Here is a 13,317-nt window from a genome sequence, read left to right on the forward strand (position 1 = left end):
TAATTACAGCACTTTTTGTACATAGTCCCCCCATTTTAGGGGACCAAAAGTATTGGGACAATTGTATTAAAGTATTAAAGTAATAAAAAGTTAAGTATTTGGTCCCATATGCATAGAACGCAATGACTACATCAAGCTTGTGAATAATTATCGTGACTAATGATGAGTGAGAACGTTACTCCAAAATGACACCATACATTATTTACCATTTACCCGTTGTATAAAGTGAACATGCTCTCGAAGCCGGTGTTTGGAGGATATATTGTCAACAAGCTCGACTTTTTTAGACCAAGACTAGGCTTAATCTGTGTCCAGGAAACTAGCCCGCGGGCTTTGTTGTCACTAGGGTTGCAAAAGTTCGGTATCTTTACCCCAATTCCCAAATTTTTCTAGAAATACTAATTGGAGTATTCCCAGATTTCCTGCTTGTTCCATCCTGATTCCAGTCATCTTCCAAAACTAGTGAATTTTGAGAAAGTTACTAGCATGTTGCAACCCCAGTTGTCACTCATATCATATAGTATATGTTTGATGTCCTCCCTTTCCTGGCATCTTTAACTTACCTGCTGTCTTCAGATCTGTAATTATCTATCTAGTGTCTGTGAGACTTCTCCTGAATCCTTATCTGATTAGGGACCTGGATGAGGTGCTTAAATGAGACACCCTTCACACATCCATATGACTAACTGATAATTGTCTTTATTTCACTCATTTAATATTCAAGTCATATGCCCCTTTTGTCACTGGATCATTAGACCATTAGCAACAAGTCAGTTGTTATCTGTTTAGTACTGGGCAACCGTGTATTGTACTACAGAAATGAACATTGAGGGTAGCCTGAGTTTACAGTACAGCTCATTATGGTGGCTGTAATTTATGGGTACCGGATTGCGCTGGTGGTTAGACCGTTGGGTCAGTGACCGAAGGTTGCTAATTCCAATCCCCGAGCCAACTAGGTAAAAAATCTTCCAATCTGCCCTTGAGCAAGGCACTTAACACTAATTCCTCCAGGGTCACTGATCCCTGGCTGTGACCCCACTTTCCGAGGGTGTCTCAGGGGGAGGGGGATATGCAAAAAACACATTTCCATTTCACTATACTCTGTACAGGTTAAACAAGACAAATATAAGCACCCCCTATTTGACTCTTGAAATCAATGAGGCTCAATTATCAGACTGATTGGCCTACAGATGTGTCTATATGCTGAAATGTAGAGGGAAATATTTGGACTAGTTTTGAACATAGCTAACTAGCTGATCTAAACATTGTTTGTGACATGGCTGTGTGTGTCAATTCTGTTGTCATATGCTGTTCATCAGATGCCATGACTGTTTATGTCATCTGGTATGACAGTGCTATGTAGTCCTTTGTCAAAATATGGTTAAAGGGGCAATCTGCATTTTTTTTATTGGTTCAAAATGCAGATTGCCCCTTTAACTGTTATCATATTGAAAAGGCATTCTTATGACATACAGTTACCTTAAGATAATCTTGACTGTAACTGATAAGGCATTGACAAAGTAGTCTCATATAATGTTATCACATCACAACATGCAACACATATTGTTTGAGTAGAAATATCCACAAAGGTACAGAGGCACATTATAGGAGAAATACTGTCTTCATAAATATGTAGTATTCATGAAATGCCATATATTCCAAGACGGACCTCTCAGGATGATGAGAATTGCTTGGGATGAGATGTCCCTGCTGTGAGTGTGTGGAGTGGAGAGGGAGGGGAGGGGGTTATTTGTATGTGTGACTGAGTCTGAGTGTGTGTGTCTGAGTGTGGGGAGGGAGGGTGGGGAGAGGCGGTATTTATGTAATTGAACCAAAACGGGTTCTGTGCAGACAGGCCTCATTTGACAGGCGCAAACTATTGTTTTCACTTAATTATGTTTTGTTCGCACAATAATTTCCCAGACTGCATTTCTGTATGATTCCGTTTTCATACAGAAGAGAGGAGGCAGACACGATAGTGTTAGCTATGGCACGTTGCTGTGTGGGTTAGCTAGGCAGGCAGTGGTGGAGGTGTGTGTTGCTGTCGTTTTCTGAGGCTGCATTGAATCCAGGTCTATGCGTCAGGCCGAGGATGTCCTCTACATCCTAATGATGCTGCTTCCCTCCACACAGCCACACAGCTGGGCCCGACGCTGCTGCAACTCTGCAGTAACACTGCCCCCTACTGGGTGTTCTGCCTAGTATTTTAAAGACTCTTACTGTTTGGTTGTTTTGTTACAGTACTGCTGCAGCTGCTGTACTTAACGAAACACACTCATGACGGAGATAAATTCATTTCTCAACCACCTTCATAAGCACTCACACGGACGTGCACACACACGCGCACACGCGCAATCACACGCGCAATCACACAATGACATACACCTGTACTCTATACCATACACCTGTACTCTATACCATCTACTGCATCTTGCCTATGCCGTTCTGTACCATCACTCATTCATATATCTTTATGTACATATTCTTTATCCCTTTACACTTGTGTGTATAAGGTAGTAGTTGTGTAATTGTTAGGTTAGATTACTTGTTGGTTATTACTGCATTGTCGGAACTAGAAGCACAAGCACTTCGCTACACTCGCATTAACATCTGCTAACCATGTGTATGTGACAAATAAAATTTGATTTGATTTGACCTCTGTTTTAGGCTGGGTATGACTGCAGTAAGCTTTGTTGAATCAAGTTTATTTTATATAGCCCTACATCAGCTAATATCTCGAAGTGCTGTACAGAAACCCAGCCTAAAACCCCAAACAGCAAGCAATGCAGGTGTAGAAGCACATTCCCAATCATTGGGAACAATAGCTGTTACTGTAACTGTGTCCCAAATGACACCCTATTCCCTATATAGTGCACTACTTTTGACCAAAGTCCAATGGGCCCTGGTCAAAGTTAGTGCATTATAGAGGGAATAGGGTGTCATTTGGACGGCAGACTGTATGTCTCAAGTGCCTGCATAGGCTGCATCCCCAGCCAGAGATACTGTACATAGTTAAAGGTCTCTAAGATAATATTATACAAACTTTCTCCTTTGTCTTCTTCTCTCAGAACCGACCCGTACTACCTGTGAGAACCCAGGGACACCTCGCTACGGTTCTCTGAACAGAACCTATGGCTTCAAGGTATTTTATGAACACATACTGTACATGTGTGGGTGGGTCTACAGTAAAGCCTGAGAGACTGAACCTGATTCAAACTCATAGCCTTATAACAGTCAGATTGCATACTGAAGATATTTAGGTAATGTACTATCTATGAATGTGTTATGTACTGATTATGAATGTGTTGTGTACTGATTATGAATGTGTTGTGAAGTCCTTAAGTAGATACCCTTCAAATATGTATCTATTTAATTTTAAACAAGCATACAGTCAATAGCACAATAGAAGAAAAAAAAAGTCTATATACAGTGTGTGCAAATGGCATGAGGAGATAAGACAATAAATAGGCCATAGTAGCAAAGTAATTACAGTTTAGCAAATTAACACTGGAGTGATAGATGAGCAGATGATGATGTGCAAGTAGAAATACTGGTGTGCAAAAGAGCAGAAAAGTAAATAAAAACAATATGGGGATGAGGTAGGTAGATTGGGTGGGCTATTTACAGATGGGCTATGTACAGCTGCAGCGATCGGTTAGCTGCTCAGATAGCTGATGTTTAAAGTTAGTGAGGGAAATATAAGTCTCCAGCTTCTGCAATTTTTGCAATTCGTTCCAGTCATTGGCAGCAGGGAACTGGAAGGAAAGGCGGCCAAAAGAGGTGTTGGCTTTGGGGATGACCAGTAAGATATACCTGCTGGAGCGGGTGTTGTTATCATGACCAGTGAGCTGAGATAAGGCATAGCTTTACCTAGCATAGACTTATACCTGGAGCCAGTGGGTCTGGCGACGAATATGTAGCGAGGGCCAGCCGACTAGAGCATACAGGTCGCAGTGGTCGGTGGTAATAAGGGGCTTTGGTGACAAAACAGAGGGCACTGTGATAGACTGCATCCAGTTTGCTGAGTAGAGTATTGGAAGCTATTTTGTAAATGACATCGCCAAAGTCGAGGATCGGTAGGATAGTCAGTTTTACGAGGGTATATTTGGCGGCATGAGTAGAGGCTTTGTTTGCGAAATAGGAAGCCGATTCTAGATTTAATTTTGGATTTCAGATGTTTAATATGAGTCTGGAAGGAGAGTTTACAGTCTAGCCAGACACCTAGGTATTTGTAGTTGTCCACATATTCTAAGTCAGAACCGTCCAGAGTAGTGATGCTAGTCGGGCGGGCGTTTTTTTTTTACTAGCGTTTAAGAGCAGTTGGAGACCACGGAAGGAGTGTTGTATGGCATTGAAGCTCATTTGGAGGGTTGTTAACACAGTGTCCAAAGAAGGGCCAGATGTATACAGAATGGTGTCGTCTGCGTAGAGGTGGATCAGGGAATCAGCCCCAGCAAGAGCGACATTGTTGATATATACAGAGAAAAGAGTCGGCCCGAGAATTGAACCCTGTGGTACCCCCATAGAGACTGCCAGAGTTGCGGACAACAGGCCCTCCGATTTGACACACTGAACTTTGTCTGAGAAGTAGTTGGTGAACCAGTCGAGGCAGTCATTTGAGAAACCAAGGCTGTTGAGTCTGCCGATAAGAATGCGGTGATTGACAGATTCGAAAGCCTTGGCCAGGTCGATGAAGACGGCTGCACAGTACTGTCTTTTATCGATGGTGGTTATGATATCGTTTAGGACCTTGAGCGTGGCTAAGGTGCACCCGTGACCAGCTCGGAAACCGGATTGCACAGCGGAGAAGGTACGGTAGGATTCGAAATAGTCAGTGATTTGTTTATTAACTTGGCTTTCGAAGACTTTAGAAAGGCAGGGCAGGATGGATATAGGTCTATAACAGTTTGGGTCTAGAGTGTCACCCCCTTAGAAGAGGGGATGACCGCGGCAGCTTTCCAATCTTTATGGATCTCGGACGATACAAAAGAGAGGTTGAACAGACTGGTAATGGGGGTTGCAACAATGCCGGTGGATAATTTTAGAACGAGAGGGTCCAGATTGTCTAGCCTCTCATTCACACACCAAGCTCATGCAGTCTCATACCTTCTGGACAAAGCCATAACACTATAGGTAAAAAAGATAATATCCCAATAATTATAAATTGTGGCCGAATGGCAAAACATTGGTTTAGGGACAATGCTCTTGCTAGACAAAGTCACATAAAATAATTTTCTCAAGGGGAATTTTTCTTTGGCTAATGAAATGCAAATGAGACTATGAATATGTTCATTACTTATATGCAAATTCCGTCTGGTATTTGAGTTGTTTAAACTTGAGATCTCTGCATGTTTTGTCTGAACAGAGACCATAATGACTGTGACAATATGAATGTCAATGATGATGATGTCATGTCAATCATGGTGATAAGGATGGTGATTGTGGATATTTCACAGAAATGTTAATTAAAGAACAAAAAAGGTATGAAACACCTTACCATGTTGTCCATTACTGTTTTAGAAATATCACCAGCAAACCAGAAAACAGGATAGCTGCTGAGAATAGAAACTATGTTTGTGTTTACAAGGTTTCATTTTCCTTTGTGTTTTATTTATATGTATGTATGTGTGTGTGCACACATGCATGTGTGTGTGTGTGTGTGTGTGTGTGTGTGTGTGTGTGTGTGTGTGTGTGTGTGTGTGTGTGTGTGTGTGTGTGTGTGTGTGTGTGTGTGTGTGTGTGTGTGTGTGTGTGTGTGTGTGTGTGTGCTTCTGACTGTTCTGGAGTCCTAGGGTGTCTACACAGCATGAACTGCGAACACAAGCAGTCCTCCCTCCGTTTCATGTCCCTAATGAGCCTTAAAACGCTACGACTTTCCCCCACCAACAGAGCTGTGTTTACGTTGTTAGGAGTGATAAACAGGGTAAAACTGTACCGCAAATCGCATTGATTTGAAAAGGGAGACACATTTGCTGCATGGCTTGCCTCTAATTTTTTATCAAAAAGAAAGTTAGCAAATATAAAATGGCATAAAAGTGAAGAGCAGAATGTAGGCAAAGACACCACGGTGTTCACCTTCTCGCCTGTGGTGCTGTTGCATCATACACAGTGTATTAGATAGAAGGCATCTATCTAGGGCAGACTCTACGAAATGTCCAATCTATTCTAGACGTACCTGTAAACACTAGTGCATTATACTGTGTACAGAGTTACGTTGGTGGGATACATACATGATACATGCAGAGTTACTATTCCACTGTAAAAATCAACACACAAAAAAAGAACACACAGATGACAGAAGGAAAAGTGAGAGGGGTACAGTTATCCCTCCCTGCTATTTCAGTAGCTCCTCCTCATTAAGTTAAGACATGGAGAATAACTGCCGCTTTTTGTAGCATGAATTAAGTTTACGAATATTTTCGCCAGGGGACATGGAGTGAGAGGGAGGAGGAGCAGGAGGGAGGAAGGGGGAGGAGAAGTGTGTTAGGGCTCTTGCCATGAAATAACTTTACGAAAAAATTTGCCAGGGGACAAGAAGGGAGAGGGAGGAGGAGGAGTGCGAGGAAGGAGGAGGAGAACGGGTGAGGGTTCTTGCCCAAATGCACTGGCATTAAGAATTCAAGCCTTAATGTAAAGTTTGGGGTCAAGTCATGCCCAGGCTTCAGAGAGAACAATGAAATATCAGGCTTTTCACACCCATTAATCATTTGTCTCATTTGAATAGAGAGAGAGAGAGAGAGAGAGAGAGAGAGAGAGAGAGAGAGAGAGAGAGAGAGAGAGAGAGAGAGAGAGAGAGAGAGAGGAGAGAGAGAGAAGAGGAGAGAGAGAGAGAGAGAGAGAGAGAGAGAGAGAGAGAGAGAGAGAGAGAGAGGAGAGAGAGAGAGGAGAGAGAGAGAGAGAGAGAGAGAGAGAGAGAGAGAGAGAGAGAGAGAGAGAGAGAGAGAGAGAGAGAGAGAGAGAGAGAGATGGAGAGGAGGACTTGCTGGCTGCAGCCTAATGATATTGAAGCAGAGTGAAGGAGATAATGTATTCCAGAGATAAGGCCCTGTGTCTATTACTCGTTAGACCATGTTCCAGTGCCGGGGACGACGTGTTAATCAATAAATGTGTGAAGCCACTGTGTCATTCCATGACACGTTTTCATATTTCACTCCCCTGACTGTCACTTGGTTTAATGTCACACACACAGAGATGAGCACACAGACACACACACAGAGATGAGCACACAGACACACACACAGATTTGCACATACACACACATGCTTCTACACACACACACACTGAGATGAGCACACAGACACACACACACAGATTCGCGCATGGACATACACACACACACACATGCAAGCAAAGCACGGGAAGGTTGAGAGGACTGAAAAGAGCTGACAAGAGCTTACCTGATGTGTCGCTCTGTGAAAAGGCATTAGTGATCAATGATCAGTCTGTGGCAGACAGACAGGCGGGCAGACAGACAGACAGACAGACAGAAAAATAACCAGGGAACGTGTTGTTTGATGTAACCTTATGCTGTTTAAACAAAACCTTTCACAGGGATTCAATATTTGACGTGTACATCTGTCCACACAGCCTTTGTTTGATATCAAAATCAAGATTGATATCAAAATCAACATTTGAAATCAAACTGGCCTTTGAATGGAAGCACTCCTATTCCAAGTCTCTTTTGAATCATTATAAACATCTGAGATTAGTGTGAATGAGAGAGTGTAAACTACTCTTTATGTCATTGGTACTATAATTACATACTGTAGATCCTAACCTGTTGTGTGTGTGTTTCTATACTTCTGTCCCTATTGTACATGTGGGTGCACTCACCTGTGTGTTTCTATACCTCTGTCCCTATTGTACATGTGGGTGCACTCACCTGTGTGTTTCTATACCTCTGTCCCTATTGTACATGTGGGTGCACTCACCTGTGTGTTTCTATACCTCTGTCCCTATTGTACATGTGGGTGCACTCACCTGTGTGTTTCTATACCTCTGTCCCTATTGTAAAATCAGGTGCACTCACCTGTGTGTTTCTACTCTAACACAGGTGGGCAGCATGGTGGCGTTCCAGTGCCAGCCGGGTCACCTGCTCCAGGGCTCCACCACCCGGCTGTGTCAGGCTGACCTTACCTGGAGCGGCTCCCAGCCAGAGTGCATCCGTGAGTCACATTACAGCACCTACTGTTCCTCTATGACGGCCGGTCACACCCCCTACTGTCCCTCTATGACACCCGGTCACACCCCCTACTGTTCCTCTATGACGCCCGGTCACAGCCCCTACTGTCCCTCTATGACACCCGGTCACACCCCCTACTGTCCCTCTATGACGGCCGGTCACACCCCCTACTGTCCCTCTATGACGCCCGGTCACACCCCCTACTGTCCCTCTATGACGTCCGGTCACACCCCTACTGTCCCTCGATGACGCCCGGTCACACCCCTACTGTTCCTCTATGACGCCCGGTCACACCCCCTACTGTCCCTCTATGACGCCCGGTCACACCCCCTACTGTCCCTCTATGACGCCCGGTCACACCCCCTACTGTCCCTCTATGACGCCCGGTCACAGCCCCTACTGTCCCTCTATGACACCCGGTCACACCCCCTACTGTCCCTCTATGACACCCGGTCACACCCCCTACTGTCCCTCTATGACGCCCGGTCACAACCCCTACTGTCCCTCTATGACACCCGGTCACACCCCCTACTGTCCCTCTATGACACCCGGTCACACCCCCTACTGTCCCTCTATGATGGCCGGTCACAACCCCTACTGTCCCTCTATGACACCCGGTCACACCCCCTACTATCCCTTTATGACACCCGGTCACACTCCCTACTGTCCCTCTATGACACCCGGTCACACCCCCTACTGTCCCTCTATGACGTCCGGTCACACCCCCTACTGTCCCTCTATGACGGCCGGTCACACCCCCTACTGTCCCTCGATGACGGCCGGTCACACCCCCTACTGTCCCTCTATGACGTCCGGTTACACCCCCTACTGTCCCTCTATGACGCCCGGTCACAACCCCTACTGTCCCTCTATGACGTCCGGTCACACCCCCTACTGTCCCTCGATGACGCCCGGTTACACCCCTACTGTCCCTCTATGACACCCGGTCACACCCCCTACTGTCCGTCTATGACGTCCGGTCACACCCCCTACTGTCCCTCTATGACGGCCGGTCACAACCCTTACTGTCCCTCAATGACGCCCGGTCACACCCCTTACTGTCCCTCTATGACGTCCGGTCACACCCCCTACTGTCCCTCTATGACGGCCGGTCACACCCCCTACTGTCCCTCTATGACGCCCGGTCACACCCCCTACTGTCCCTCTATGACGCCCGGTCACAACCCCTACTGTCCCTCTATGACACCCGGTCACACCCCCTACTGTCCCTCTATGACACCTGGTCACACCCCCTACTGTCCCTCTATGATGGCCGGTCACAACCCCTACTGTCCCTCTATGACACCCGGTCACACCCCCTACTGTCCCTTTATGACACCCGGTCACACCCCCTACTGTCCCTCTATGACGTCCGGTCACACCCCCTACTGTCCCTCTATGACACCCCGTCACACCCCCTACTGTCCCTCTATGACGTCCGGTCACACCCCCTACTGTCCCTCTATGACGTCCGGTCACACCCCCTACTGTCCCTCTATGACGGCCGGTCACACCCCCTACTGTCCCTCTATGACGGCCGGTCACACCCCCTACTGTCCCTCTATGACGTCCGGTCACACCCCCTACTGTCCCTCTATGACGCCCGGTCACAACCCCTACTGTCCCTCTATGACGTCCGGTCACACCCCCTACTGTCCCTCTATGACGTCCGGTTACACCCCCTACTGTCCCTCTATGACGCCCGGTCACACCCCCTACTGTCCCTCTATGACACCCGGTCACACCCCCTACTGTCCCTCTATGATGGCCGGTCACAACCCCTACTGTCCCTCTATGACACCCGGTCACACCCCCTACTGTCCCTTTATGACACCCGGTCACACCCCCTACTGTCCCTCTATGACGTCCGGTCACACCCCCTACTGTCCCTCTATGACACCCGGTCACACCCCCTACTGTCCCTCTATGACGTCCGGTCACACCCCCTACTGTCCCTCTATGACGGCCGGTCACACCCCCTACTGTCCCTCTATGACGGCCGGTCACACCCCCTACTGTCCCTCTATGACGTCCGGTCACACCCCCTACTGTCCCTCTATGACGCCCGGTCACAACCCCTACTGTCCCTCTATGACGTCCGGTCACACCCCCTACTGTCCCTCGATGACGCCCGGTTACACCCCTACTGTCCCTCAATGACGTCCGGTCACACCCCCTACTGTCCCTCTATGACGTCCGGTCACACCCCCTACTGTCCCTCGATGACGCCCGGTCACACCCCTACTGTCCCTCTATGACGTCCGGTCACACCCCTACTGTCCCTCTATGACGTCCGGTCACACCCCTACTGTCCCTCTGTAGACAGAGAGTGAGAAATACATGTGAAGTGGTTCTAACCACACTAGTTTGTCATGGTTCTGCTGTATTGAGGTCCAGTGAGCGTGGCTTATATCGTATGTCAGACATAAGAGTCTTGCAGGCGATTAAATGCAGGTGTTTTGAAAGAGTTTTGCTTGAATATTAGCAGTTGGCTGTTTCCTAGGTAACAAGGCTCTCAAAAGGATCATGGCAGAACTATCTCCAACTAGCAACGTTAGCGCCTGCTATAACGATCCAAAGGCTTCATTTCTGTTTAAATGACAGTGGCACAATCTGCTAAGCTTCATATTCATATTTAATAACTGCCACTTTAAAATTAATTCACAGGATTTGAAATATAGAGGGTCATTTTCTTCTCTCTGTGTCACAGCATCCCTGTGGAACACCTTCCTAATATTGAGTTGCAGTCTCTATTCGTCGGGAAATGGACTCTTCAAGGTGTCGAAAGCATTCCACGGGGATGCTGGATGTTGACTCTAATGCTTCCCACAGTTGTGTAATGTTGGCTGGATGTCCTTTGAGTGGTGGACCATTCTTGATACATGCGGGAAACTGTTGAGTGTGAAAAACCCAGCAGCGTTGCAGTTCTTCACACAAACCGGTGCGCCTGGCACTGGTTCTACCATACCCTGTTCAAAGGCACTTAAATATTTTGTCGTGCCCATTCACCCTCTGAATGGCTCACATACACAATCCATGTCTCAATTGTCTCAAGGCTTAAAAATCCCTATGTCCCAGGGTTCCAGCGTCCCAGCTCACCTGCTGTGACTGAGAGAAGAAAATAACCCTCTATGTTTCAAATAATGTTAATTCATTTTCAAAGTGGCAGTTATTAAATATGACTATGAAGCTTGGCAGTGTGTGACCCTATAACCAAAAGTAGTGCACTATATAGGGAATAGGGTGCAATTTGGGACACTGCCATCCACACACTGATCCTATTTCATGCGGATTGTCAGTCAGTCCCCCTCAGGGTAGTCTTACCCACTCAGCTACCTCCATGGGGATAGGGTGAGGCTGGGTCAGGTGGGGTGAGATGGCGGGTAAAGAGGGGATGGTGGTGGTGGTGGTGTCCTTTCTCTCACTCAGTCTCTCTCTGTATCGGTCTCTCTCGTTCTCTCAGTTTCGGTCTCTCTCTTTCTCTCTGTTTCGGTCTCTCTCTCGGTCTCTCAGTTTCGGTCTTTCCCTCGGTCTCTCTCTCTCTTTCTCTTTCAGTTTTGGTCTCTCTCTCTTTGTGTCACCTATCCCAGGGAGGAGAGGAAGGCAGGCCCTAGTCTTATCTCCCCATACAGCCGGTCTCCCTCTCTCCACCCATCACCACACACACACATACAGTACACACACACACTTTACTCTTGCGGCACACCATGGCCAAGCACTCACCCCTCCACCTCCCTCCATGTTGTCGGTCTCTGACCAGTAGACTGACACTGTTAAAGATTCACAGAGCAAGGTAGGCTGGGAGTAAGTCAAGCCAGTTGGCAGAACAGGGGTGACTTTACCAACCAAGTCACTGTGTGTGTTGTTGTTATGTTTCTCACACAGTCACAGCTTCAAACGACAGCATCACTGACTGTCAAGAATATAGCACATAATAGTAGCAGTAGCAGCAGAAGAAGTAGTAGTGGTAGTAATAGCAGTCACAGTAGTAGTAGCAGTAGTAGTACTAGTAGCAGTAGTATTAGTAGTAGCAGTAGTAGTAGTAGTAGCAGTAGTAGTAGTAGTAGCAGTAGTAGCAGTAGCAGAAGTAGTAGTGGTAGCAGTAGTAGTAGCAGCAGAAGTAGTAGTAGTAGTAGTAGTATTAGTAGTAATCGCAGTTGTAGTAGCAGTAGTAGTAGCAGTAATAGTAGCAGCATAAGTAGTAGTCGTAGTCGTAGCAGCAGTACTGGTAGCAGCAATAGCAGTAACAGTTGCAGGAGCAGTAGTAGCAGTAGCAAGAGTAGTAGAAGCAGTAGTAGCAGTAGTTGAAGTAGCAGGAGCAGTAGCAGCAATAGTATTAGCAGTGGTAATAGCAGTAGTAGTAGTTGCAGTTGGAGTAGTAGTAGTAGTAGTAGTAGCAGTAACAGTAGTAGTAGACCTAGTAGTAGTAGTAGCAGTAGTAGTAGACCTAGTAGTAGTAGTCGCAGTAGTAGTAAACCTAGTAGTAGTAGTAGTAGCAGCAGGAGTAGATGTAGTAGCAGTAGCAGTTGCAGTTGGAGTAGCAGTAATAGTTGTAGTAGCAGTGGCAATAGTAGTAGTAGTAGTAGTAGTAGTAGCAGGGGCAATAGTAGTAGTAGTAGCAACGGCAGTAGTAGTAGTAGTAGCAACGGCAATAGTAGTAGTAGTAGTAGCAGCAGTAGTAGTAGTAGTAGATGTAGTAGCAGTAGCAGCAGACGTAGCAGTAGTTGAAGTAGCAGGAGCAGCAGTAGTAGTAACAGTGGTAATAGCAGTAGTAGCAGTTGTAGTAGCAGTTGCAGTAGGAGTAGTAGTAGTAGTAGTAGCAGCGGCAATAGTAGTCGTATTTGTAGCAGCAGTAGTAGTGGCAGTAGTAGTAGCAGCAGTAGTAGTAGCAGCAGTAGCAGTAGCAGTAGTAGTAGCAGCAGTAGTAGTAGTAGTAGCAATAGCAGTAGTAGTAGATGTGGTAGCAGTAGCAGAAGATGTTGTAGTAGTAGCAGCAGAAGTAGTAGTAGCAGTGGTAAAAGCAGTAGCAGTAGTTGCAGTATAGTAGTAGTAGTAGCAGCATCAGTAGTAGTAGTAGCAGTAGTAGCAGTAGCAGTTGCAGTAGTAGTAGAAGTAGTAGCAGTAGCAGTTGCAGT

At 46.4% G+C, this 13,317-nt stretch overlaps 1 protein-coding gene across 5 annotated transcripts in view; it reads left to right on the forward strand.

Moving 5' to 3' along the window:
• The window catches only part of LOC129830971 (CUB and sushi domain-containing protein 3-like), a 759,188-nt gene that overhangs the window by 730,035 nt on the left and 15,836 nt on the right, over window positions 1-13,317 (forward strand). For all 5 annotated transcript variants that reach the window (XM_055893871.1, XM_055893869.1, XM_055893870.1 and 2 more), the window contains exons 62-63: window positions 3,069-3,142; window positions 8,054-8,165. In XM_055893871.1, coding sequence (XP_055749846.1) covers window positions 3,069-3,142; window positions 8,054-8,165 — 186 coding nt within the window. The remainder of the gene's footprint in view (window positions 1-3,068; window positions 3,143-8,053; window positions 8,166-13,317) is intronic.

Source organism: Salvelinus fontinalis, chromosome 32 (genome assembly GCF_029448725.1).
Source record: "Salvelinus fontinalis isolate EN_2023a chromosome 32, ASM2944872v1, whole genome shotgun sequence".
Lineage (NCBI taxonomy): Eukaryota > Metazoa > Chordata > Actinopteri > Salmoniformes > Salmonidae > Salvelinus > Salvelinus fontinalis.